This window comes from Ochotona curzoniae, unplaced genomic scaffold (assembly GCF_017591425.1).
Source record: "Ochotona curzoniae isolate NIBS_2020 unplaced genomic scaffold, NIBS_Ocur_1.0 contig_1221, whole genome shotgun sequence".
Lineage (NCBI taxonomy): Eukaryota > Metazoa > Chordata > Mammalia > Lagomorpha > Ochotonidae > Ochotona > Ochotona curzoniae.
In genome coordinates this window covers 123,707-151,081 of record NW_024464993.1, presented here as the reverse complement: position 1 = coordinate 151,081, position 27,375 = coordinate 123,707, and the positions used below count along the sequence as shown (strand labels likewise).

The 27,375-nt window shown below is 48.1% G+C and overlaps 2 protein-coding genes and 1 long non-coding RNA gene across 10 annotated transcripts; 1 reads left to right on the top strand and 2 right to left on the bottom strand.

Annotated features, from left to right (window-relative positions):
- The first annotated feature begins 1,454 nt into the window (after nt 1-1,454).
- Nucleotides 1,455-4,185, top strand: LOC121167177. 2 transcript variants are annotated; one of them, XR_005885560.1, is made up of 3 exons: nt 1,455-1,628; nt 3,164-3,241; nt 3,963-4,185. It is a non-coding gene; the product is annotated as an uncharacterized LOC121167177 (long non-coding RNA). The 2 variants fall into 2 exon arrangements; XR_005885563.1 differs by lacking the exon at nt 3,164-3,241 and having other exon boundaries at nt 3,963-4,000; nt 4,115-4,148.
- Nucleotides 4,186-9,295: 5,110 nt separating this feature from the next.
- Nucleotides 9,296-10,465, bottom strand: RPP21 (ribonuclease P/MRP subunit p21). Its single transcript, XM_040996559.1, has 5 exons — nt 10,357-10,465; nt 10,176-10,276; nt 10,013-10,095; nt 9,573-9,698; nt 9,296-9,433 (listed from the first exon to the last, which is right to left on the bottom strand). The coding sequence occupies exons 1-5, from the start codon at nt 10,411-10,413 to the stop codon at nt 9,336-9,338; spliced, it is 465 nt and encodes a 154-aa protein (XP_040852493.1). The 5' UTR covers nt 10,414-10,465; the 3' UTR covers nt 9,296-9,335.
- An 870-nt stretch (nt 10,466-11,335) lies between these two features.
- Nucleotides 11,336-26,266, bottom strand: LOC121167062 (E3 ubiquitin-protein ligase TRIM39). Of its 7 annotated transcripts, XM_040996444.1 has the most exons (8): nt 26,047-26,265; nt 25,508-25,641; nt 23,726-24,185; nt 21,531-21,626; nt 15,792-16,022; nt 14,687-14,709; nt 14,017-14,136; nt 11,336-13,317 (listed from the first exon to the last, which is right to left on the bottom strand). In XM_040996444.1, exons 3-8 carry the CDS (start codon nt 24,179-24,181, stop codon nt 12,744-12,746), a joined length of 1,500 nt encoding a protein of 499 aa, XP_040852378.1. In that variant the 5' UTR covers nt 24,182-24,185; nt 25,508-25,641; nt 26,047-26,265; the 3' UTR covers nt 11,336-12,743. The 7 variants fall into 7 exon arrangements, with proteins under 7 accessions (XP_040852378.1, XP_040852387.1, XP_040852374.1 ...); XM_040996453.1 differs by lacking the exon at nt 25,508-25,641 and having other exon boundaries at nt 26,047-26,266; XM_040996440.1 differs by lacking the exon at nt 26,047-26,265 and having other exon boundaries at nt 25,508-25,835.
- Between the last annotated feature and the right edge of the window lie 1,109 nt (nt 26,267-27,375).

Genomic DNA, 27,375 nt, shown 5'->3' with positions numbered 1-27,375 from the left:
CTGTATATCTTACTTTGCAATAAAAACCAATCTTTAAAAACAGGAATTTCTTGAGACAGGAACTCTGGAGTGCTCTGCTGGGAACAGAGATCCTGAGGGACAAGCCAGGGCCGGGGGCCTGATCCATCCCCGCGGGTACCGAGAACTCTGAGTCGCGCAGACTGTGCAGTTTCGAAGTTAAAATGTTCTTGATCTCTGGCTATAATAATCGCTGATGCGAAGCCAGGAGCCAGGAACTTTTTCCAGGTCTCCCACGCAGGTGCAGGATCCCAAGGCTTTGGGCTGTCCTCGACTGCTTTCCCACAATTAGGGAGCTGGATGGAAAGTGGGGCTGCTGGATGAGGTAGAACCGGCACCTATATGGATTCTAATCCCGGCAGCCCCGCTTCCCATCCAGCTCCCTGCCTGTGGCCCGGGAAAGCAGTCGAGGACAGCCCAAAGCTTTGGGACCCTGCACCCGGGTGGGAGACCCGGAAGAGGCTCCTGGCTTCGGATCGGCATAGTATCGGCCCGTTGCGCTCACTTGGGGAGTGAATCATCGGATGGAAGCTCTTCCTCTCTGTCTCTCTTCCTCTCTGTATATCTGACTTTCCAATAAAAATAATAAAAATAAATATTTAAAAAAAGATATAAGAAAACACAATGGCATTTATGAAACAGAGACACTTACATGAAATGATATACAAGAATGAGGTCATGGTATTAAGAATATTGTCACAGAATTACACCTTCATATTATCACAGAATCTGAGAATCATAGAAATGAAATGATTTAAGATATGAATTATATGGTTTAATCCATAGTAAAATGGAAAAGTGATTGCAAAATAATAGAAACTAAAAGAAATTCTAATATCATGACACAAGTTTCACTTAGAATAGAGAACAGGAAATGATTCATAATTCAAGAATTTATTTCGTGTTATACATTCATTCTGACCAACGTTTTTTTAAAGATTTATTTTCATTTTCACTTGGAAGGCAGAGTTGCACAGAGGAGAGAGATCTTTTATACAACATTTCACTCTCCAAATGTCTGTAATGGCTGCAGCTCGGTTGATCCAAAGCAAGGAGCCAAAAGTTTCCCTGGAGTTTCCCAATGGGTGCAGGGACCCAAGGTCATGAGCCATCCTCCTCTGCTTTTACAGGCCACAAAGAGGGATCTGGATTGGGAATGGAAAAGCTGGGACTCCAACTGGCATCCATATGGGATGTTGCTACCAAAGGCTGAGGCCTCAGCTACTACACCACAGCACTGAATCCTCTGACCAAGTTTTTACCACAGCAGATAAAAAGAGACCTGCAACAAGACACAATAAAATGACATTTCTGTAAGGAAATGAAAAAAAGTGATCCTCAAGGCTTTAGCAGGCAACTAAAAACCATGGCATCTGGCAGCTAGAAGATGCTAAAACAATGCTTTCCAAATGCCAAGGAAAAATACTTTCAACATTTTATATCAAGCAAAGGTGCAAGATTAGTGGTCTAAAGACATGTTAAGTTGCTGAAGTTTTTACCATTTTATTTTTCATGTTTTCCTCCTTCCCTTAGAACATTACTAGATGGGAAACAAAAGCGATGGAGAAATCAAAAAGTTGGGGATACATGGGAATCAGTGTAAGAGACAGGTGAGCCTTCCAAGCCCTGTACTGTGCAGATCCAAAGTTCCTTTTCTCTTTGGACACAAGGCAAGCCACTCTGTCTGTGTGCTGAGTAGAAAGGACTGATCTGCTCTTCCCACAAGCCTTGGTTCCTTTATGAGAAATAGAAACCAGCACAGGTTGCACAATGATAAGAACTTGCTATTAGTGCTAGCTGGAAATAACATGACTGAAGGCTGTGGTTCCCAGTGACCTTCTAATCAAATGGCATGATGGTAGGGCAATTCCATTATGTGCTGGCTGCATGGCAATTCCCATAACTTTTAAAAATAGCCCCAGAAATGAGTGGTAGTCCAGTCCCATGCCATCCCTTTTATTTTTCATTTTTCCTCATGACTTTATTGATTTTTAACATTTTTTTTACACAATTGAGAAGGATGCATACCCATGTGGGTCTCTTATTAGGTGAGGAGACACATGTGGGCCTCTTATTAGGTGAGGAGGATCAAGGTATCAATTTTTTTTTCTGTGTCTGCCTGGAGGGAAGGTACGATGTCCACTTCTTGTCTATGGCCATACCACCCTAAATGCGCTCAAGCTGGTCTGATCTCGGATGTCCACTTCTTGCTGTCAAACTACATCAGCAGGGCCCGGCGTGGTGGCCTAGCAGCTAAAGTCCTCATCTTGCATGCACCAGGATCCCATATGGGTGCCGGTTCTAATCCTGGCAGCTCCACTTCCCATCCAGCTTCCTGCTTGTGGCCTGGGAAAGCAGTCAAGGATGGCCCAAAGCCTTGGGACCCTGTACCCATGTGGGAGAGCTGGAGGAAGTTCTTGGCTTCTGGCTCTGGATCGGCATAGCATTGGCCATTGAGGTCACTTGGGGAGTGAATCTTTGGATGGAAGATCTTCCTCTCTGTATATCTGACTTTCCAATAAAAATAAAACAAACAAACAAACAAAAACTACATCAGCACTTAGGGGTGGGTGATGATCCTTTGGTATTAGAGTCCCTGACAAAGGGAAGAGTGTTCTGAGGGTTTTACTTGAGAGGTGTTGATAGCCCTGAGACTTATTATCTTTATTATTCCAGGGTTGAGAAAATTTTTCCAAGAGTCTATTGTTTCACAAAGTCCATGTTAGTGCAGCCACAGATCCAGAAACTTGTTGCGAAGCTTGATCAGGAGAGTTGTCCAATCTGTTTTGCTTTCCGTCCTCTGCTGGCCTAGATTAGCTGACTTTCATGTCCTCTGTGTACATCTGGACATGCTATCCATCACACAGGCATCAGCAACTGAGGAGGCTCATTTCTGACACAAGCGCTTCAGACTGGACCACATATCCTGTGATTTTCCTTGTGGCCAAGGTCTGAGTCCAGCTAGTCCAGTTGGGGAGTACCCCAGCAAACCTTACCTGGGGTGACTTCAGACTTGACTCTTATATGTGCCAGCTAATTTAGAGTCAGGTGTGGCCTGTCATCTGCACCAGCCAATGCACATATTGGTAAATGCAACTGCCTGGTCTGTTCCTCCTCCCACACCATATTTCATGTCAATTGATAGGTGCTGCAGCCCAGCCCAGCCCAGCCCTCCACAGATCCAGTTCCTACACATTCCAGTGGATGCTACAGCATAGCCCGGGTGAGCTCCAATAACCCCCACTAGGCATACAAGCAGCCCTGAATGTTGAATGTATTGGCATGTGCTGTTGTCTAGTCTGGCCCACCCCATATCCCATCTGGCTCTCATGAACACACATGTATGCCGCAGCTCAGCTGAGCTCAGCTCACTCCCACACCAATGAGTGCTGCCACCTTGCCCAGCCCAGTCCATCCCTAGCCATTACTCTTATGCTAACCAGCACCAGCTGCAGTGCAACAGAGTAGAGCCCATGGTTTCATATAAGATCTGCTGCTAGCTATGGATCTTGTGAGTGGTGGCTGGTGCTTCCACCCAGCTTGGCATGGGTTCAGTCTCAGCATTCATTGGTGGGTGTTTTGGGGTAGCCAGGCCAGGCACAGCCCTCACCCTCTTCTGTGCCAGTGGGTGTAAGGCTTGGCCCCAGATCCAGCCCAACATACTGTGACAAGTGTTAAAAACTTATCTAAACTGGTCCACCCCAGATCATATGCTCTCCAGCAGGAGCTACAGCTCTCGTGCCATGACCTGGCAGGAAACTGGCCATGACCTTCCTAGTAGTGGAGTTCTTCAAGTTTGTCTCCCAACCCCAGATCTTAGGTCTGCCATCAGTCCTGGCCTGACATAGCCTCCTCCCAGCCTCTGCTCCTATGAGTGCCAAGTGAGTTCTTGTCATAAGCTGAGTTTCATTGTCTAGCTTGGATTGGTCCGTCTCCACTCCCAGCTATCTGCTCAGCCCGCAAGTGCTGCAGTCCCACAGAGGTGAGACTACAAATCCCTTACACAATCTGCCCCCAGAGCTGGATCTCTTGTGTTGTGGTGGGTGTTGTAGCTATCTGTCATGGCCTAGCATGCTTCTTTCTTCTTATTTTCCAGGGTACTGTCGCTGGGTTGATATGTCTAAGGCCATGGGTGAGCCAACAGCTCCTAGTTTCCCTTTATTTAAAAGGAGATGGGTCAGCACACAGGATTTGTGCCATTTTGACCATGATGTGGACTTTAGAGCTTTATAGACCCTTGGATGTCCAGAACAATAGAGAAAGCTCAGGTTGGGTCTTTCCCCTCTCATCCCCTCCCACAATTAGAGAGAGGGGACAACAAGGAGATTTTTCATCTGTTGGTTCACTCTCCCAAACGGCTGAAATGGCCACGGCTGAGGCAAACCAAAGCCAAGAGCCAAAAGCCAAAAATCCCTTCCAGGTCTCCGATGTAGGGGGTAGTGACTCAAGCACTGGTGACATCTTCATACTTACCCCAGGCAAAATAGCAGGGAGTTGGATCAGAAGCGGAGCAGCTGGGAGCCCAACTGGCTCTTAGAATGTTGGCACTGCAGAAGGTGGTTTACCTGCCGCTTTCACAATGCTGGGTCACATTGTACTTTTCTTGATCTGCTGTTCTGGCAACTCCCTTCCCACTCCACCCACATTCTTGGTAAGTCCTTTCATTTCTCAAGGGTTGATGCCGCATACCACAGACTCCAGATCTTTATTGTTGGTAAATTCACCATTTGGGGGGTATTTCCTTCAGCTTTTGGAAAGATACATAAGGGAAATGTCATGGCTTACAATATTAATTTTCTTTCACAATTATGTGTGTGAATTTGTGAGTCAGGCCACACACACCTCTCTAACCCCACACAGGAAAAAATAGGGTCATTGTGTGGCGCTTACTAGGGTCACAGCTGAACCTTCTGTTACAAGAGTCTGAGTCACTGCAGATCTATTTCCTTTGCAGCAGCTGCAACAAGAAACACAATCCCAGAGCTGGTACCTTCTCTGTCTCTCAGGACCACACAGGAAGCCGTCCCTGTGTTTAAGCTGAAGGGTGGGATGACCTGAGAATGCATCCTTGGGACTCTGGTATTCAAATCGCTTCTCTGGGCAAAGGGTTGGCAGAGGGCCTTTTCACACAGCTGAGCAATCAGATACAGCAAGGCTTTGAAACCAGGGACGATGTTATTGTCCTCAGGCACAACTCGAGAGAGCACTGAATACTTGCTCTTTTCTTTTTTTAAAAAAGATTTATTTATTTTTATTGTAAAGTCAGATACATATATATATATAGAGAGAGGAAGAGAGACAGAAATATCTTCTGTCCAATGATTCACTCCCCAAGTGACCACAATGGCCAATGCTATGCCGATCCAGAGCCAGGAGCCAGGAACTTCCTCCAGGTCTCCCATGCAGGTGCAGGATCTCAAGGCTCTGGGCCATCCTCGACTGCTTTCCCAGGCCACAAGCAAGGAGCTAGATGGAAGTGGAGCTGCCAGGATTAGAACTGGTGCCCATATGGAATCCTGACGCATACAAGGCGAGAACTTTAGCTGCCAGGCCACCATGCTGGGTCCTTTTCTTTCCCTTTTAAAGACTGATGTTTATCCATTTGAAAGACAAGAGTTACAGGTTCACACCTCAAACAACCCCAATGACCAGTGCTGCGCTAGTGAGAAGCCAGGAACCTGGAGCTTCTTCCAGGTCACCTGTATGGGTTCAGGGGCCCAAGCATTTAGGCCTTTCTGCTTCCCTGCTTCCAAGTCAGCTGCTTTTAACTGTTTAGGCACAGCAATGTACTGCCCCCATGTGAGAGGCTAGACTGAATTCAGTACTGCTGGGTTGGGCCCAAGCTCTTCCTGGAAGTTGAGGGTTATCTGGGGAGTTAACCAGTGGGTGGAAGATTTCTGTGTTTGCCTTTCAAATAAGATTGAAACAAACAAACTAAAATATATATATATATTTATATATATATAAATATATATATATAAATATATATATAAATATATATATATAAATATATATATATATATTTACTTCAAGCAAAAGGTGACATTCTGAGGATGTTAACAAAAAAAAATTAAACTTGAAGCAAATGCATAAATTGCTTGTTTAAATAAAAAAAAAATGAGAATGTCTATGAGCCTGGTGCGATGGCGTAGTGGTTAATGTCCTCATCTTGAACATGCCGGGATCTCATATGGGGACTGGTTCTAGCCCTGGCAGCCCTGTTTCCCATTCAGCTCCCTACTTGTAGCCTGGGAGAGCAGCAGAGGATGGCCCAAAGCCTTGGGACCTTGCACCCACGTGGGAGACCCAGAAGAGGCTCCTGGCTTCAGACTGGCTCAGCCCCAGCCATTGCAGGTGCTTGGGTAGTAATCATTGGATGCAAGATCTTCCTCCCTGTCTCTCCGCCTCTCTGTGTATCTGACTTTCCAATAAATCTTAAAAAAATTTTTCAAGATAGATATTTCACTCAATATGTAGTCCATTTTGGTTTTGCTTTGTATATTTCAGCACAGGAATTTAGATTTCTACCAAGAGAGTGCTCTGTATTCTATTGGTCTTTCAGTGTTACAGTTCCAACTTATTTCTGGAATTTTCAGTACTTCATATGTACTAGTCTTATCAGTACTGATTGCATGAATTTATCTTATTTATATTTTTAAAGATTCATTAATTTTTATTGGAAAAGTAGATTCTGCAGTGTGGGAGACTGCCCTCTAGAGCTGCACCCAGTAACTGCCTTAATCCATTGAACCCCATTGATCAAGATATAGATAAGCTAGAATAAGATTATGAATTAGATTAAGTTTGTAGTTAAGATTTAGAATAGAGAGTTAGATTATGAATTAAAGTAAGTTTGCAGTTTAAGAATTAGACTAGAGAGTTGTTAAGATATAGAGTGTGAGTTAAGCTAAATATCTTTACAAGTTTTGTGGTTTTGAGATGGTTATGCCCTGAGACATAGGTGCTTGGTCCCCATGACAATGGATTCTCAGAACTGTTAAGATCAGTCTGTGCTGGCCTAGTTAGCATGCCAAATTTCTGTGTGCCAACCGCAAGTATCCTGCTTGAGTTGCCTTGTCAAAATGACATCGTGTTGAATGTCTGTCAGACGCTCTCCCCCATTGAACATAAGAGCTAGTGTATGAAAGCAATAAACTGCCACTTGATCAGAATCCTGTCTTGTGGTCGTTTCTCTCTTGCCTCCTGTCCCCATTCCTTTGTCCTATAGGTTTGATTCCTGAGTTGAAGTTCTGCGGGCCGGGACACTGCAGCAAGAGGAAAGAAAGTGAGAGATGTCTTCCATCCGATTCACTCCCCAAACTGCTGCAATGGCCAGAGATAAGTTGCTCTGAAGTCAGAGGCCAGGAGTTCTTCCACATGGGTGCATGAGCCCACCAAAAAATTCTGCTTCACTGCTTTGTTAATCGTAAACAGAAAGCTGAATTGGAAGTAGAACAGCTGAGACATAAACTGCTACCCATAAGGGATTCTGGTCCTGTAGGGTAGAGGATGGGCGTAGCCTTCCACACCGTTAAGCTGGCCCTGAATATACCAATTATTGTTTGTCCTTTTTAAAGATTTACTTACCTTTACTGGAAAGGCAGATATATAGAGAGGAGGAGAGACAGAGAGGAAGATCTTCCTTCTGATGGTTCACTCCACAAGTGGCCACAACGGTTGGAGCTGAGCCAATCCAAAGCCAGGAGCCAGGAGCTTCTTCCAAGTCCCCCGTGTGGGTGCAGGGTCCAAAGGCTTTGGGCCGTCCTCAACTGCTTTCCCAGGGCACAAACAGGGAGCTGGATGGGAAGCAGGGCTGCTGGGATTAGAACTGGTGCCCATATGGGATTCTAATGCATTCAAGGTGAGGGCTTTAGCTGCTACATTATTGCGCCGAACACTGAATATGCCAATTTAAATTTAGAATTTTCACCCATGGGAAGTTTTCTGCAAAAGAATACCATTCACAAAGCTGGGCCCGGCGGCATGGCCTAGTGGCTAAAGTCCTTGCCTTGGGCATGCTGGGATCCCATGTGGGCGCCAGTTCTAGTCCTGGCAGCTTCACTTCCCATCCAACTCCCTGCTTGTGGCCTGGGAAGGCAGATGGGGATGGCATAAGGCCTTGGGACCCTGCACCCGCGTGGGATACCTGGAGGAGGTTCCTGGTTCCCGACTTTGGATCAGTGCACCGCTGGCTGTTGCGGTCACTTGTGGAGTGGGTCATCGGACGGAGGATCTTCCTCTGTCTCTCCGCCTCTCTGTATACCTAACTTTGTTGTAGAAATAAATAAACCTTTAAAAAAAAGTTAACAGCTGATGCCAGGTCATACCTTTCAGAATCATGGATAGATCTACATATTCTAGGGCTTGGGAGTAGATATAGCATACAGTGGGAAATCAGGGATTAATGGCCATAGAATGGTGAATTTTAAAATGATTTATCCATTAAAAAGGCAGAACGATGAAGAAAGAGGAATGCAGGAAGAGACAGATATCCGTTGACTGGGTCGCTTGGCGATGGCTGTTCAGGGTTGAGTTAGGGCTGGGCTAGGCTGAAGCCAGGCGAAAGGAACTCCATCTGGGGGTCCCACCCAGGTGAAAGTGGCCCAAGTACCTGAGCCATTGTTTGCTGCCTTTCTAGGGGCATAGCTGGAACTGGACTGGAAGTGGGACAGGTGGGACTCAAACTGGTAAGTGGCAGAACAACCTGATGCACCACACCCTGGCCCCCAGCATTCTGATCTCAAATGCAGTCAGCAGCCACACTCTCAATACATTCTCTTTCCTCTAGTCTCCCAATCCCAATCCTCCATTAGTCATGCATTTCATGTTCACTATGCTAAAGGACCTGTTTGGCCAGAGAAGGCTGCTTCAGGCAATCCTGGCCAATAATGCAAAGGGGCAAAAAGTGAGATCTAGAATAAAACTGCCCAGAACTGAATTCTAGCCCTGACACCTCATAGCCAAGTTTCCTTGTTCAGTTAATGTTTCCTACCCTGACTTTCTTGAACAAGTGATTTGCATTTTCTAGATTTTATTGTATTCTGGAAAATAATTTCTCAAATGGTTACAGTAAATGAGATAAAAGCAAAGAACCTAGGAAATAAATATCTGGCCCAAATCTAAACCACAACACTAACTGCTGTGGCCATTTGGAGAATGGATCAGCAAATAGAAGATCTTTTTCTCTTTCCTTCTGTCATCTGCCTTTCAAAAAAAATAAATCTTTTAAAAAGAAAGGAAACGGTTATTGCACAGCACAGGATCACACAAAGCAAAACAGAGTTAAATGTATTTACTTGGGCTTCAGGGGTAACGCATCACTGGGGCCTGGAGCTCTGGGTCTGCGCTGCCTCCTCCGGCAGCGGGGCCGGAATGGAGTTGGCCGTGTCTGGCAGAGGCTGTGCAGGTTTGGGATCTGAGGAGAGCGGCAGGCAGCATCAGTTCCTGTGGCTCCTGACACCCAGCAGAGCCCACCCAAGTGTCCCCTGCAGTCCTCCAACTGCCACCCCCACCTCCTCCTGGCTGCCCCCATTTTCTTCACTACCTCCCCCTACCTGCTTGGTTCCCCAGCTGCGCCTCAGGCCGGTCTCCCCAGAGCACGTGCCTGGGATCGTTGAGGAACCGCTGGCTGCGCTGGCATGTCAGGCAGGTCTGCACTGTCCAGCGCTGCCCCTTGCGGCCTGGGATGCCAGTGGCAGGAAGGAGTAGAGAGCTTGCATTAGCAGAGACCAAGGTCTCAAGGCGACAAACACCTCACCCTTGCCGGGAATCTCCTTGTCTATCAGGAATCTCACCACCACCACCGCAGGTTAGCATCCTGCTTTCGGGCTGCTACACTGTTTTAACTGTTTCCACCTTCAATCTCATCAGACTGTCATTCCCCTAAGTCTAGCACCTGACAGATTTTGGAAAACAACTTCTTGGGTGAACAAGTGGCAGTGGAGCGTACGCTACGACGCTCGGGAGAGGCCGCCATCCTGCAGGGAGTACTCACGTCTCTGGCGCTGCGTGCAGGTGAGGCCCGGGACGAGCAGGGAAGAGCAGCCGCGACACAGGGTCCTCTTCACCGAGGGGTCCCTGGGGGCAGAGGGGAAGGCGGGTCCCTACGCCTGCCTGGCCTCCCCGTCCCACACCCGCCGCCGCCCGCCCCGTCTCACCGCCGCAGGACCAGCCGTTTCGCGATGGTCCGCTCCGTGTGGCAGTAAAACCTCGCCAGCGCCTGGTTCTCCGGGTCCTGCGCGAGCACACAGTGGGCGGCCTGGGGACGGCGGGGAGGGGTCACTGCCAGCCCGAAGGCACCGGGACCGCTTCCCTCTGCACGTCCTAGCCCGGACTCACCTGGTAAAGGAAGTTAAGCCTCTGAAAGGCCTCGCGGTCCTTCACTGGCCCCGCCATCCACACAGCGCCCGGCGTCTCCGGCTGGGACAGCCTCCGGCTCCGCCCACCGCGCACGCGTAAGGCATTCTGGGAAATGTAGTCCCGGGTCGGGACAATCCACCCACTGCCGCCTCTCAAAATCTTGTATAAAACCCTTTCCCCTGCTCTCCAATCCTTCCATGAACCTATGAGCAGGTTTGGTGTCTTTAAATGCAGATTGCGGAAGTTGTGTGTGAGGTATGTCCAGCTAGACCTTCCGCATCAGTCTCCGAAGCTAAAGGATGGGGCGGCCGTGTGTGTTGACAAAACTAAGTGCCCCTCGGGCTTGTGGAAGGGGCAAAAACCGTGGGGTGCTGCGGAGGAAATGCCTCTCGCCCCTCAGAAAACAGTTTACTCTCACTTTTCCATCTACTCAGGGAGCACTTTGTGGGGGCTACCCACCCACACAAAGTGAGTCATGCACTAAGTCATCCTCATTTGTTTCCCATTACTAGTTTTGACACATAACAGACATCTGTCAGTAGCATCCCCTGCTCCTGAAACTACACCCCAGCCCACGCCCTGACCTCTTTCCATCTTCCATTTGTTCTGCCTTCCTGTTTACTTCTGATTCAAGGAGCCACTGGTTCTTGAGGACACAAGTCCAGAGGTGGCCAACCCTAGGGGCAGTGCATGCATGAGCTCTGGGAGGTGGGAAGGTTTTCTCTCTCCTCTGGGACCCCTCGTGGCAGGCAGCAGAGAACCAGTCTCTAGCTCAGAGGAGAGAAATCAGCTGATGCATGGGCGGGGTTGTTTCAGGGTCCTCAGATCCAGAGGTTAACACCCATGCAGACCATGATCACACACAGAGGGAAAGCTGGGGAACACGTCTCCAGAGCTTGGTGGTTCTCACGCATGGGTGTGAGGCCACTGCCAAAGCACCACATGACACAGGGATCGCTTCAGTGGATCCTTTGTTCCATATAATTTTTTTTTTTAAACCAACCAAAGTATCTTGCCACAAAGAACCATAGTCAAGGCACAAAGGTAAGAGGAGGAGTGCGGACGTGGTCCTGCTGAGGTGGTAGGAAGAACAAATGCCCTTGGAGAGCTGCAGTTGCTTGTCCTGGTCTTCTTTGGAGATCAACACACAAGCAGCAGGTCACCCGAGATGCTGGAGTTTGGCTTGGCATGCAGTGCTGACCCTTTTTTATGCACCCTACCGGTTGTTTAGTTTGGCCTAACATTAAAAATGACTTTAACATTCTCTGAAAAGGGGAATGGTGAAGGGTGAAAAGATGATGGTGACAAACAAGCCAAAGCCTGCCTCGTATGAACAGCAACACCAGGCCAGATGCACAAAGGCTGAAGGAGGTCACTTTTCTGGCCCTTTCTTACTCACACACACACACACACATACCACCCTCCTTTACCCTGTCCTCAGGGTGAGAGACTCCGCTACCTTGCACACTGCCTGCTGCCATTTTTGATCCCCCTTCTCTGATGCCTGACTTGCTCCTTGCCCTGTCCCCTTGGGGAAAACTGGGAAAGGGTAGATGTGTCTCACCAGCTCTTCCAACCTGCTTCTGGGGAGCAGCAGGGGGAGTGACTTCTTGGAGCCAAGCCACCCCACCACGAGGGAGCCAGCAAGCAGCCCGCTCTGCTGGCAGGTGAGGTGGGGATCTGGGGCCTCCTGTCTTTTCATCTGCCCTTTTCCCCTACATTTCTAGTTTTTTGGCCATTCTTCTTCATAATCACAAACCCACCCTGGGATCAGAAGGTGAAGAAATCCTCTACCCTTTCATTTGTCTCTAGGACTTTTCATGCCTTCTGTCCTGACCTTCATTTTACTATTCTTCGCCCTTGAAACAACTCAATTTTCAGATGTGTGACAGCAGCTGTCACTCATCTTCTCTTCAATCTAGAGGTGCACAGACCTGTCACCTTCCTCAGGAAACAAAACTATCCTGGGTTGAAGCGCCCCCTGGAGGATCTTGTGGTGTTCTGGCTTCTTTCTCCAGTTTAAGTTGGCGCCTCCCCTGGACTTTTTTTTTTTTTTTAAAGTAAAAGACCCTCCTTCCTTGCCAAACCATTCCTGTGCAACAGAAAACCTGGTAGACTCCCGGGGGGACACGAGCCCCTGGGAACCAGCTCCCCATCTTAACAGTTAGGAGGGACGCACAGCTGTGCTTTCACTGCAGCCCATTCATATCCACTCCTGCCCACAAACCATCAAGGAAACCAGAGTTTCTCTGAGATGATTCCCGACTAACAACCAGGCTGACATGAAGCCACTCCTGCAGGCCATGGGAAGGAAGGCCTGTATTCTGGACCCTGCCTTATCCCAATTTTTCCTATGTCCCACCCGGTCACTCCCAATCCGTTGGAGGCCTGATGGTGAGTGGTGCAGCATTCTTCCGACCGGCCCGGATACCTGGATAGAAGAGTGGCCAGAGTTTCTCTGTGAAAGTGTCAGTGAAGGTGTAGATATGAGAGCGGTCTGTGACGTTATAAAAAGACAGCGTGCCAGCCTCATAGTCTAGGAATATGCCCACCCGCTTGGGTTTCACTTTGATATGCAACGGGGTGAATGGGGTGGTGGTGGCTGCATATTTGTCCCCATTCCACAGCCGTACCCGCCAGTAGCCAGTCTCAGGGAGTGGAGTCAGCTCGCCCTTCCGGCTCACGGAGTCCCGGCACACGCCCACTGCCCAGTGGGTCTTGTCGCCCACCTCCACCTCCCAGTAGTGTCGACCTGAGGTGAAACCTTCAGTAGCCAGGACACAGGGGTAGAAGGTGAAGCGCCGTGGCGTATCTGGGAGGTCCCGGAGTCTTGTCTCCACGAACTTGACACTCTTACGATCTTCAGAGAGGACTAGGTTAGGATGAGCAGTCTCGGGGTCCAGGGTTACATCCGCTGGCGGGAGAAGCCAGAGTGGGGAGCTAGATGAGGATGGGAATAGCTAAAGTTCCCTGCCTCACTGTCCCCGCCTACCCTCAGAGAGCCTGGTCCCTGAAGGGTTAACCCTCAGACCACAGTGGCACCCAAGGGAAGGGATGAGCCTTCTCATCCTAACCCTCAGATAAAGGAATAATGACCTCTGACCCTGCAGGGACAGGCAGTCTAGGTTCCCACCCTTCCTATCTCCCTCCGACATCATCATTTAGTTCATAGCAAAGAGAAGTGCAAGGCATGGTCTGTGGGCCAGAGAGCAAAGTGTTAGGGATACTGAGCAAGACAGCACTGGGGTCCAGCCACAGGATGACCCTGTGTGTATTTTCTAGGAACTGTCCTGATTTATGACCATTTTCCCTGCATAAATATTAATGACACTTCTGTTGATGCTTAACTTTGTCCTAATTTAGACAGAGTAAATTATATGGTGACCCTACCTAATAGCTTGGGTAAACCTATATTTAACCTTTCTGGGTTCCTATTTAGAAAAGTATGGATCTAAGAACAGGTGATACATTAGGCTTCTTCTCATTTTGAGTTCTGTGACTCAGGGTGACCTTGAAAATTGAGCGAAAGTGTGGTGTGTGTGTCAAGAGAGGTGGGGTAACTGAAGCCCATATAAGTTAGAGTCTGAAGATTTTGTTCTCTGTGGTATTTCCCTCTGCTAATTTCCTTTTGGGAAGAACTCACCTATTAGTTGTTTAAGGATTTTCCTTAGGGCAAAATACTGTCGGGGAAAATTGCTGAAGTTCTTTTCCAGCTCTATAGATACTGATGTCACCTCCATGGTCTTCACCTTCTCACATCTAGGAGGGATGGGAGATCAAGGGTAAGGTTAGGCCAAGCTGAAGCCAATTACCTGTCCAGATGCTGTCATCTTTAGGAAGAAATTAAAACTCTATGTCCTCCCATTTTCTCCCTCCTCCCTGAAGACAAGTGCTTCCTTCCACCAAATTACAGAAAGCCACCACTTCCCAGGATAGGTACTTGACAAGACCAGCAGTGGGTATGGAGAGGGGTGTAGCATATTTCAGATCAATGGGAAAGTGCCTGTCCTACCAATCCAATCCCTTCCTCCTGCCATCTTGTTGGGACACACTTTTACCAACAGGCACAAGGAACTGGTTCTATATTATCACCTGTTTTACTGAGAAGTCCTGATGTTCAAAGGGGAAAATGTAAGGGAGATTATTGGTTCTGATGATTTTGTTCTCACGCTGGTTTCTTGATGCAAGTGACCTCCCACATCCTATCAGACTGCATGGCTTTCCCTTCCTGACTCCCCCGACTCCGTGCAGGACCCTCAGTCTATAAGCCAAGCCCTAACTCACTCAAAGAGACATAAGGATCACTTACTTTTCCAGGGTACTTTTGACATCCTAGAGGGAAGGAGAAAAGAAAGCAATATTGGTTCTGGTGCTCAGGGGTGCTGAAGGCTACAGGTTTTCCCTTCTCCCAAGAGCTCCAGATCCAGCAAGGAGACACAGAACAAGCTGAGGGTTACAATGCAAGGGGAGCTCCAGAGGTAGTGGACGGTGCCCCCCAACCCGATCCCCCTTTTCAACTTTCGGTCATCATGAAGCTTGATATTTGGAATCACTTCCAAAAGGTTTCTTAAGTGTTTATCTTTGCTTCTCAGGAACACAAGGAGCTCCCTGTAAGGGACAGGGACTGTGTCTGCTGTTTACTCTGTCTCCCAAGTGCCGGCCACAGATCTGTCTCTCTAAGGTTCTTGGGTCACATGATTCAGATTGGCAGGTTAAAACAAACCACTGTTTCCTGATGTGGTCTGACACCTCCTTGCCAGTACTGGCTAACGAACATTAGTAACTGTGTGCCAATCCTCATTTGAGAATACCTGGGGTCCAGGAGACAAAGACGACAAATCTCTGCCCCTTAAAGATTTTCCAGTTTAATGTGGAAAGCAGGAGACACATACATGAAAGGACATAGGAATAAATACTGAGCAACATAACACGCAAATAAATGAAGTTTTCAGGATTCAATTGCTGGTAATCTGATCCTTAAGATGTATGTTCCCTATAGCCTTCCTAGTGTCATTCATCTGTTTAAGAGAACAAGACCACCCTCAAATATTTCAGAGGCATCATTCATATATCAAAGCAATGTATTATTCACACATAACTTCACGTGTTATTTAAGCTGTTTCTATTCTTTTTTAGCTCTAGGAAATTCAAAATGCAAGTCTTAAAAAAAATGACTTCCCACCCTCTGGGCACAAATGAAGTACATAATTATTGACAGGACATAATATGGTTGGAAAGGGATGGAAGAAATCAGAAGACTTCCTGTAGGCAAGGATCCTTCTGGGTGTATCTGGAAGGAAGGCCTGGAGCCTAGGGGAGCTGAGCACCACAGCGACCACCCCAGGCTCACACACTGGCTGTGCGAAGCTAGACCGTGCAGGATCTGAGGGGCTACGCAGGGGCAACTGTCGAACCTTAAGCATCTCGAAGCCCGACTGTAAGCACTTGCCCTCCACCTCTGCAGCTAGGTGGGCGAGGTCCCGGCGCCTGTCCCCGAGGTGAGCTGCGTTTTCTCGCAGTCGCTGTAGGATGTCCTGTTCCTCCTCCTCCAGCCGTGAGAACAACATCTGCTGCTCCTCATCCAGCCGCCTGTGAAGCTCTTCAAACTCCCGCAGGATCTGCTGCCGGCGACTCTCCACTAGTCTCTAAGGAGACAGGGAAGACGGCACATCAGCATAGCCGGCGGGGCAGAGGAAGGCTCCTGGTCCACCACGTGTGCATGTCAACAGACTTCAATGTCACTGACATTTGCTCACAGGATAACACTCATCCTCTTTAGGAGAACTTCCTGCTGTAAAAAATGGCAGTATCTCTGTCACTACCACAGAAAAGCTTGATAGTAAAGATGGGGGAGTATAAGAAAAAAAAAAATCAACATGTAAAACTATTTTTATTTTCTTCATTAACTTCTAAAGCAGTTATGCTTTTATGTCTTAATAAAATATACTCATGTAATAAGTACTCGGTGTGATGTCACCTACCATTATGGCATCATTACAGACATTTCTGTTATTCCTGATATCTGGGTTCTAGTCAATGCAATCTGTTGAGAAAAGGGAAGTACAGACACTAGAAAGCTAACCTGTCACCATTTGTATATTACAAGGCACATAAGGGTTAAAAATCAGAGAATCAATCATAAGAATAGAATCAGTAAGTTTAATGACTTGTTATGAAGCGTATGTGGATTTCGGGGCTAAACAGATTAAATAGTTTCAAGTCACTTCAGAGAATGTGTCCTGGAACAAGCTGCGAAAGTTTGCTAGTGAATTAGTCGCCTGAAGTCTGAATCAGACTTCTGGCACATATACCTATGGCATTCCTGAAATTTGATACTGTACTCTAACATTGGCCACTGCACTTTGTAAGGATTATTAGCCCTCTCTCTCTCTTCTGTGTGGGCACCCATGGAACAAACTCCAAGACTCATGTGACTGATGAGGATACACCAACCAGAGAGTGAAGCAAAGTGAGAAACAATATTGGGCCGGTGGAAAGAGGAAGAGACCAGAGCCTGGAAGGCCATGCTGGGGGTGAAAGGAGAACAGAGATGAAAGCCAGGGTGGGCTGGACAAGCCTGGAATTCAAGGCCTTCAGCCTAGCTCCCTACAGGGGTTGACAAATGCTGTGAGGTTCCAGGGCTATTTGCTGCTTTCCTTTCCACTGCTACCTTCTCAGGTGCAACACTTACAATAGAATTTATATTGACTTTTATTTTGAAGAAAAATATTGCCTTAGGTCATACATGTGTGAGCATGTGAGAATTTACGGGTGACATGGGTAGAAGTATGGGATTTGGGCACAGTGTGGTAGCCCAGTGGCTAAAATCCTCGCCTTGCACACGTCGGAATCCCATATGGGTGTTGGTTCCTATCCAGCTCCCTGCTTGTGGCCTGGGAAAGTGGTCGAGAATGGCCAAACACCGATGTGCAAGACCCAGAAGCAGCTCCTGGCTTTGGATCATCTCAGCACCAGCCGTTGCGGCCACTTGGGGAGTGAATCAGCATGTGGAAGATCGTCCTCTCTGTATATCTGACTTTCCAATAAGAATAAGTCAATCTTAAAAAGAGGGAGAGTCAGAGCACCCATCTGCTGGTTCACTCTCAAAACGTAACAGCCAGGCCAAGCCAGAAGTCAGGGTCTCCCACCAGAGTAGCAGGAAGCCATGTACTTATCACCTGCTCCTTCCCAGAAACATCGGCAGAAAGCTAGCCAGCCACTCTGCTATGGGATGTTCCAGCAAGCAACCAAACCCGTAGCATCACAAGGCCTGCATGGTGTGTGCGTGTGGGGGGAAGGCACTTCCGGCAAGGATGCTAGCACCCCTCCGGTGTATGAGGCAACCATGCACCTGTCCTGCACCATTGGCCATTGTTCTGCAATGGAAACCTTTTCTGTGTTGAAAAAAAAGGGGCCTGGTTTGAACGTCATTTTTATATGTAAACACAGGCTAATTCTTTCATGGTTTTAGTGTACTGGAGTTTTTTTTTTTTTAAGAATTATTTTTATTGCAAAGTCAGATATACAGAGAGGAGGAGAGAGAGGAAGATCTTCCGTCCTATGATTCACTCCCCAAGTGGCTCTAACAGCCAGAGCTGAGACAGTCCGAAGCCAGGAGCGCAGAGCCTCCTCCAGGTCTCCCATGCAGGTGCAGAGTCCCAAGGCTTTGGTCTGTCCTTGGCTGCTTTCCAGACCACAAACAGGGAGCTGGATGGGAAGTGGAGTTGCTGGAATCAGAACTAGTGCCCATATGGGATCCCAGCATGTTCAAGGCGAGAACGTTAGCCACTAGGCTACTGTGCCAGGTCCAGTGTATTGAAGTTTTATTTGGAAATGGCCCCTAAATAAAACTCAGTAAAATAAGAATGTTATTGCTTTTGTAAGAACTTTACAAAACATTACTATTTTGAAACGTCAAGACACCCACAGCTTGGCTACTTGAGGATCTGGTCACACTGTGACCAGATGGGATAGTAGGCAGTTTTTAGTCCCTGGTGAAATTATTTCTCAAAATGTACTTTCTGAGAGCACTTTCTCCCCTTGAGGGAGAACAAAGGGGCAGAATTAACATATCAATTAGCCATCTCAGAGTTGTAAAAAAGCAAGAAGTGACCTAACTAATCTCATCTCTAGGTCACTGTCAAAGAGATAGTGGCTCAGTGGGAAGAGGAAATTAACCAGTCCCACCCTTTGGGGTTTGATTTGAAACCAGATGCCATTGTGAAGGATTTTGTCCTTTGAGTAACTCCCCAGAGATGGTGCATAAAAGACACCATTAACTTCTTTCCTTCCTCCTTTTTCCTAAATAAATCCTACTTTGCAAACTAGAGTTTGCATGAAAATTCTTCTTTTGTGTGAGATGAGAAATGAGGTTGCTGCCACATTTTCGCATTACGCATCCTGCAACAACACTACCTCACCTGTCCAGATATGTTTATTACATTGATGATGTCAAAAACAGGTTCAAGTATATACCTATACTATAGGATTTCCTGGGGTGGTCACATCCCAAATATTTATAATCTAGATTTTATTGTCAGTTATTTTTACACTGTGGAACACTAGGAACACTATACTAGAACTTGGCAGTCTCTTCAAAATTATGCAGAAAGGTTATTTATGTATAATTTTAATTGCAGCAGTTAATAACAATCTTATGTTTTTTTTTTTTTAAATAAATTTAAGGTATTGGGTGCCCAGTGTGGTGGATTAGTGGCTAAAGTCCGATTTGCAGTCACTTCGGGAGTGAATCATCGGACGGAAGATTTTCCTCTCTCTCTCCTCCTCCTCTCTGTATATCTGACTTTGCAATAAAAATAAATAAATCTTAAAAAAAATTTTGACCTGATGTGGTATCCTAGTGACTAAAGTGTCTTGCATGCGCTGGGATTCAATATGGGTGTTGGTTTGTATCCTGGTGATCTCATGTCCCATCTTGCTTCTTGCTTGTGGCCTGGGAAAGCAGGACAGCCCCAACCCTCGGGACCCTGCACCCACATGGGAGACCCGGAAGAGGCTCTGGGCTGCTGGTTTTGGATTAGCTCAGCTCCAGCCACTATGGCTGCTTGAGGAGTGAATCAGCAGATGGACGATCTTCCTCTCTGACTTTGTAATAAAAATAAACTTAAAAAAATTTAGTATGTTCATTTATTTTTAAGATGTACTTACTTTTATGTGAAAGGCAGATTTACAGAGAGGGAGAAATCTTCCATCCATTAGTTCACTTCCCAAATGGCTGAAATGGCCAGAGCTGAGCTGCTTCTGCTTCTACCATGTGGGTGCAGGGGCTCCAAAGACAGTGACAAACTTTAGAAAAGAAGTACTGAGGATAACTGCAGGTGGGAGGAGGGAGGAGGCAGAAGAATTTAAATGGTACCAAAGGAATGTGGGTGGTGGTATCAAAGACCACTGAGATGATAATTTGTCATTTGGAAAATGCTAAGGGGCTGTGCAGGGTTGCACTCAGAGAATTTACTTGAGCAACCAGTGTCTTACAGGGGAGCGTCAGCAGTAAAATCACCTTCCTCTGCTTCTGGTCCTGAGCTCTGCTAGTGTGCAATCCTAGCACAGAGCAGATGATGGCCTAAGGACTTGGGCAGGAGACCCAGATGGAGTTCCTGCCACCAGTCCATCCCCCAGCTCTGGTGAGCATTCGGGGAGTGAGCCAGGGGATGGAAAAGCTCTCTTCCTTCCTCTGTCACTCTTCTAAATAAATTTTAAAAGCTTAAATAGGTTTAAAATAAAAAACACTATAGCTCTTGTTGAAGTATTTATGAGGTATTAAAAGACTTATTTCTGTATCCATCTTTTACCTTTAAGGTGATCAGCAGGAAGAGGACATTTAATGACTGGGAATAAGCTTCTGTTTTATATGTTTTAATTTTCTCAGGAGTCCTCCAAAAGAACAAAGAACTATTTTTAAAGCTCACTTTTATAACCAAATGTCATTTGCTGTAAAACAAAGCAAAGCAAAACAAAACAAAAAAAGCACCCTCATGTTCAGCGATCCCTAAATGTCAAGTCTGAATACTCATCATTTCTTCTGGAACCATTTGATTAGGTCACATTTCTGTCCTATGAACTTAGAGCTGTGCTTTCTGTACAATGTCATTTTCTACTTTCTCCATTGACTTTAAGCTCAAGGAGGGCAAGGACCGCATTTTGTTTATCATGGTTCTGGTGCCAAAGATAGGGTTTGGCCTTTTTCAGGAGCTGAATAAATATTTACCAATTCAACAAGAACCAGTATCCCTGGTTTTGCCACTTATTGGCTGGATGATCTTGGACCAGACAATTATCTAAGTTCCATTTCCTCCTGTGTACTACGGTAATAATACTGACATTATAGGCTATCTAAGTTTGCCCTTTGTCTTGTAGTTTGCTCTTTGTCCCACTTGTCCCAGAGTATGGCCTGTTTAATCTGGGCAACATCCTAAGACCAAGAACCACCCTGTAAGTTTGAAATGTCAAGGACATACAACAAATCAATGCATTGGACTCAATAATAGTTATGCTTTTCCTGTTAACATGGTTACTGAGTGAGCAATGCAACTAAAGAGATGCACAATTATGTAAAAGAAAAAAAAGTTACTTTGAAGGACTAGGAAAGGCTGCAGGGAAAGTGACTATCCTTTCGCCTAGAGATGGTTAGGATCCTATCATGGGGAGACATTCCAAGAAATGAATCAACATCAGGTAACATATTGGACCTCTAGTTACAAGAATGGGGGCCTGATGTTACTGGCGAGTTCTCTTCTGGTTGCTCTTGGGTACTCCCTCCCGCCCGCCGCTTCTCGAACTTTCTAAGATTTCCTCTGCTCAGTCCCTTTACTCCTGTGCCTGCGTTTTTAGCAGGCAGCCTCTTTCCTTGCTTTAAAAAAGAAACAAAATAGAATCAGTGGGCATGAACTATGGACTCCTCAGTTCACCAGGGGCAAGATGCTATCTGCCCTTTATCTCACTCCCTAATATTTAATTCCTGATGAGCAATTTAAGTACAATGTTTAATAAAATTACAGTCAAGCCTTGTAAAATGCTACCAGTTTAAGAGAGCAAGCAGTCTTCTGCCAATGGACCAGACCTTGTGGATTACACACTGTGTGCTCAGTTTCCTTGTAGGCAGATGGCCTGCAGAGCAGCCCACAGGCCTTTACCTTGAGCTGGGCTGGCTTCTTCTCCTCCAAGGATTTGCAGCGGGTAATTTCCTGCAGCTTCTGCTCCAATGGCTCCAGGCACTTCTGCAGCTTTTCCTGAGGGGCAGGGAGGATGAGAGAGAGGGGTAATATTTGCTGTCAGGTACTGTTCAGAGGCTGACTCATTTGTGTTAAACCATGTTTGCCTCCTATCCATGGTCCATCTTGTGATCCAACTCCTTTCTCCTCACTTGTCACTTGGGTGTCACCTTCCTACTGGTCATTCCTCCGGCCACCAACTTTTCTCCATCATCATTCCAGGTCACATTATGTAATTTTCTCCTCGCTGAACTAAGACAGGTTCCACCTGTCACCTTCTGCTTGCTGATATCCTCCTTTAAACCTATCCTCCGCACCCAACTATACCTACAGAGCTAGCAGAAGCTTAATTACTTATACTGTAAATTACATTAAATCTTGTTTCTAATATTTCATTAACATAAGGAAAGTCCTCCAAGCACCAGCATTCCATATGCGTAGCAGTTCATATCCCAGCTGCTCCACTTCTAATTCAGCGCCTTGTTTGCGGCACTAGGTCTTGGGCCCCTGCACCCATACCGGAAACCTAAAAAATGTTCCAGACTCCTGACTTCACAGATCAATCCAGCTGCAGCCATTGTGGCCATTTAGGAAGTGAACCAGTAGATGGAAGACCTCTCTGTCTCTTTTTCTCTTAAAAAGAGAGAGAGAGAGAAAGACAAGTGCTAAGACATTAAAAAAATAAACAACCCGCCCCTCTCTGGTTCCATAGCCAGCACTGTAGATAATCCTCTGCCTGTGGTGCCAGCAGCTCATACAGGTGCTGGTTCCTAGCTCCAGGTGCTCATCCTGATTCAGCTCTCTGCTTATGGCCTAGAAAATCAGCAGAGGATGGTCCAAGGCCTTAGGCTCCTGGCTCCAGTTGTTGTGCCGGTTTTTGAAACCCCCAGATAATCATCAAGTCTGAAGTCGGAGCTGAGGCAAAAAGGTGGTTTATTCAGGTTAGCCTAGGTAACCCAGCGACCTCCCCCAGCCCAGCATGGCTGGGCGGGGGAGGGGCAGCCACAGCAGAGGCTGCAAGGATCCACAAGGAGGACCAAAGAAACGCGAGCCAGACGCCAAGGGAAAAAGGCCCAGAGCCCAAGCCCCCCAGTTCTTATACATTTCAAGCTATTAATTATACAGTCATGATTTAGTAGGCTTCTGTTGGTGGGTTTGAAACAAGCAATTTTCAAAAAGTACAAATCGATGAGCTATTGGGCTGTGAATCTTATCAAACACCAGGTACCTCCTTCCTGAGGAGTGGTCTGCCTACGTGAACTGCCAGGTGTCCTGCCGGGTGTCACGTAGACTATCAGGTCTGAGGTTCACACAGCCCCCAGCCAAGCCATTAAGGCGGAATCACAAAAGGCAGAAAACGCCTAGGTTCTTCACAGTCACTGCAGCCACGTGTGGAGTGAACCAGTGGGTAGAAGATCTCTCTCGGCAACCCTGATTTTTTATTGTGAGAGACAGAAAGATCTTCCATCCACATGTTAAGTCTTTCACGTAAAATAAATAAATCTTAAAAAAAAATTAGTTTCTATTACTCAAACACATATCCTATGTTCCAGCAACAAATTAAACCAGCAGTCACTATCTGAGAAAGAGCTGATGTCACCTAGCCCCAGCCCCAACGGGAAAACCGTCAGCATTCTAAACAAGGTGGCAGGACAAAGAAAGCAGACTACTTCTTAGTTTTTCTTAGGCTTACTCTTTTTCCTGAAATTTCATTCATTCATGAAAAACATGATATTCCAAGACCACACGTACCAATATTAATCCACAAGACTCAAATGTGTGGCAAAAATTTGAAAAAAAAAAAAAAAAAGTTTGGGTATCTCTCACCACTGCTTTTCATGTAGAGGACAACTGACCAGACACTGAGACAAAATCCCAAGCTCTCTTCTCTGCTATAAACACAGCTCGCTCTAAGTCCAGCCCATCCCACTTGAGTCTCAGGCCTATAGTTCCAGAACACTGTGTCCTATGTGGGTAGCTCTGAGGCAACCAACAGAAGGACCAGACACAACCTTGCCCTGTGCAGTGTTCAGTTCTCTCTACAGGGAGAGTATCTCACTCTCCTTTGCTTCCCTCCCTTTCCCCCACATATGGGGGGGTCAGGTTGAACTGCCCACCTTATACTCCTGGGTGGCATCGTCCAGCGGTACAACGGTGTGGGCCCGGTGCGTGTGGGAGATTGCACAAATCAAACATACAGCCTCCTGGTCCTCGTAGCAGAAAAGGCTGAGGGCCTCGTGGTGCTGGGGGCAGAGGCTTTCGTCCCGGATCTTCCGCTTGACCGCCTGGAGCTGCTTGGCAATTTCCACCATGCTTCCGAGCTGCCGGTTGGGCCGGAGGCTGCGGTAGCGAGAGGTTTTCCGACACACAGGACAAGGGAAGTCCCTCTCCAGGTCCTCCCACCAGCGGGTGATGCAAGCCTTGCAGAAGTTGTGTCCACACTCAATGATGACTGGCTCCTTCAGATACTCTAGACACACGGAGCAGCTTGCCTCCACCTGTAAGTTCTCCAGAGCTGCAGCTGTGGAGGCTGCAGAAGTCCCGGCCTCTAACAGACTTGTCTCTGCCATCATTTAACTGGGGGAAGGAAAGTGGACATTCAAAGAAAAGGTTAGCTGAAGGTTTCACTTTTTTTTTTTTTTAAATTCCCGGCCTGGCATTTACTCTCACGCTACACACAGTAACTCCAGTCTTTCATCATCTTCTAAATTCAACCTTCTGTTTCCTCATTTCTAAAACTCCCAGGTGTCAATGTGTTCTTTTCAGAGTCAGATCTTCAGTCACAGCCCAGCCTGCTTCTCCTGATCTAGGTCCATTCTACTTGAACTTTAGTTTTCAGACCAAAGTATCCTACTTGCACACATTTTTTTTTTCCTAACAGACGAGAGAGGAGTGAAAAGTGGCATAAAATTCAAAGTCTTAATTAAGATTTCTGAAATGATGTGTAGAGGTTCATGTCACAGAGAAGTTTTTCATTACAGTATGCTGGAGCCCAAGCCCGATTCTCTGCAACAGTCTCGCTTGGTGATCAATTCAGTCAGTCAGGCGAAGGCAGTGACCGCTCTTCAAGACAATGTGACAAGCCTACAGGACACGGACTCTCTGCTTGACATGTCTTACTCATCCCACTGCTAGCTGTATGGATTTGGAATCTGCGCCTCCTCTGAGACATATGTTACTGAGCCTAGGCCGGTAGTTTCTTGAAAGCTGACAAGTCTGAATTCACCAAAGACTGAAGTCCTTCAAAATAGCTAATGACTGCTAATTCCTTGGACAAACGCTATCTCCAATGATTAGGTTTCTGAAGTGGTTGAGAATTAAGAGGAAACAAATGAGGCAATCAAGCGACACCTGAGAAGACCTGGAAATGCATAGGAGATTTATAAAACAAAAGCTGGCCTTCCACCCCATCCTTACAACATCAACACTTTTCACTTCATAATCCCCTCTACATTTCCCCAGCCCTAGCCCCCGGGAATTTAACAAGACACATCTGGTAGGCCTAGGTGTTAGGAAAGGACAGCCAGGTTAGCAAGGATCTTTCTGGTGTCAGTTTTTGACACAAAGTATCTGATTTGCAGCAAGGGCTGGTAACTTATTTGCATCTGAATTTCTACCCTCCACAGGGGAGAAAAGTAAAATCAGATGGGACTTTCTCTTGCCTGTGGGAATGCAATGATTGACTAGCACCCCTGCTCCCTTCCCCAGTCTTGCAGAAAGGAAGCCTCCTCCTCACCTGTGATGAGTGGCATTGTATGCACAGTGAGGGACCAGTATGATTCCACACGGGCCAAGAAGTGATGGGGAAGAAAGAAGGGCAAAGCGGGTGGGGAGAGATGGAGCGACCTGGAGCTATAGCGGCAGGAAGGCCTGGGTTGCCTCAGAATATCCTTCCTCACCCTCCATTCCACGTGTCTCCGTACAAGGACAAACTTCAGGGACGGCCTCCAGTCACGGCTATCATTTGGCGACCCTCTCCCGAGCGACGTCCCAAACTCGGTGCCCCCCGCGTCTCCATCTTCTCCCGCCAGATCTGGGGCAGGGTTGTTGGAGAGGAGGATGAGGAAACGTGATGGTGGGCGCGGGGTTGGGAGGCACGCGTGTCCAGGTGAGTCAGAGCCGTTACGTGCAGGTGGGATGCCTGCCGCTCTGACGCAGCCGAGACCCGTCGAGATGCGGCCAGGAGTTTCCACCCGGGAAAGCGAGAAGCAGCAAGGATCAGGGGGAACCGCGGGGTAGCCAAGCAACGCCGGACGCGCTGACGTCGCCGGGGCGGCAAAACGTCCGCCCGGGCCCGAGGCGGGCGGAGGCAGCGGTGGTTACGTGCGGGGGGCCGGTGACGCAGTCGCGGGGCGCGGGGACGCGGCGTGCAGAGCTGACCGGCGGGGACAGGCCCCCGGCCCCGGCCCTGGCGCAGCGGCGGAGGGGCGGCACCTACCTTCCCGGCTGCGGGGTCCGGGAGAGCGCGGCTAGGAGCCGCCGGAGCGCTTCCTCCCTCCTTCCTCCTCCCCCAGCCCCCGCCCCGCGGCGCGCGACACACAATACTCGCCGGAAGCGGAAGCCGTTCCGCGCCCAGACCCGTGTCAGTGGAAGCCGGCGCGTCTGCCGGAGGCTGCGGGAGGGCCTGGACGACGGCGGGGGGCCGGCGGTGAGCGCCGGCGGGAGGAGCCCCGGCCGCCGAGGGACCCGCGGTGACAGGTGCCGGAGGCTCCGGCGTCCCGGTGACCCGAGGAATCTTTTGGAACGGGAAGGCTGCGCATGCGCGCGCCCGAGCGCGGAGAGCCCATGGCCGGCCGGGGCGCCCCGTGAGTCCGTGCTGTCGGGGCTGCGGGCCCGGACCCCTGGCGCTGGCCCGGCTCTGCAGGTCCTCCGTGGGGTTGGAGGGATGGAGTGGAGGTTTGCGAGACGCCGCAGCGGGTGGTCGGCGTTCAGCCACACTTGTCCTCTCTCAGAGGGGCAGCGCGGCGAGCCGGTGGCCAAGCTGAGGCTGCGGCCAATTGCGTGGCGGACCTGCAGGTCCCGTCTGCACGTCACTTCCGACTGGTTGAGCTTTAGGCTTTGCGAGGATTAGGTGAGTTCTCCCCGCAGCAGGTTTGTAACGCTCCTTATCCTGCCCCCTGCTTGGGCGGACCTCTTCCGAGCGTTTCCACCCTTGTCGCTAGGGCGGAGGCCGCCGCGAGGCAGCTTGCTTTTGGGTCTGGTCAACGCTAGTCTAACGGGTGAGAACCAGGGATTGCCCTTTGGGAGCTGCGATCTCTGAGTTCTACCATAGTGCTTGCATGGGAGACTTGCCTTATAGCTCCTGCTCTGCAGCGGAAAGCCTTGCAGAATTGCGAGTGTGGAGGAAGAGGTGAGACAAGTCTACTGCTAGAGGAGGAGTCAGTGCTGTCAGGGGTGTGTCCTAACGGGTAGAAAAGGTAGCCCGCTTCCTGGGATGCCGGATGGGCTAATTGAAAGAGCAAATGTTGGTGTCCTTGCAGAGGAAGTAGTCTGGCACCGGGCCGCGTTAGCTGCTCATCCTGGGTTCCAGAGGGCGTTGACCTGCAAGAAACATGATCAAGTGCCTGCGGGTTACGCTGAAGCTTGCAACTCCAGCACTCCACTTCGGAACCGAGGTTCCCCGTTACTGTGCCTAGAAATACAAAGGAAGATGTTCCGTCCTTGGCCCGTAGGGGAGAGACTGGGAAGGGGTTCTCCTGTCCTGACTTTCCACTGGCTCTGACCCAGCCGGCCTTTGGAGTCATTTGGGGTTTGAACCAGCAGGTGG

Coding starts and splice junctions, on each gene's coding strand:
- RPP21 (XM_040996559.1), bottom strand. CDS start 10,413: ATGGCGGGGCCAGTGAAGGACCGCGAGGCCTTTCAGAGGCTTAACTTC. Junction 10,277..10,356: donor GGCTTAACTTCCTTTACCAG/GTGAGTCCGGGC, acceptor CGCCGTCCCCAG/GCCGCCCACTGTGTGCTCGC. Junction 9,699..10,012: donor CTGCACGCAGCGCCAGAGAC/GTGAGTACTCCC, acceptor CTGGCATCCCAG/GCCGCAAGGGGCAGCGCTGG.
- LOC121167062 (XM_040996453.1), bottom strand. CDS start 24,181: ATGATGGCAGAGACAAGTCTGTTAGAGGCCGGGACTTCTGCAGCCTCC. Junction 14,710..15,791: donor CGGGCTTCGAGATGCTTAAG/GTTCGACAGTTG, acceptor CCTTCCCTCTAG/GATGTCAAAAGTACCCTGGA. Junction 13,318..14,016: donor CTTAAACAACTAATAGGTGA/GTTCTTCCCAAA, acceptor ATCCTCATCTAG/CTCCCCACTCTGGCTTCTCC.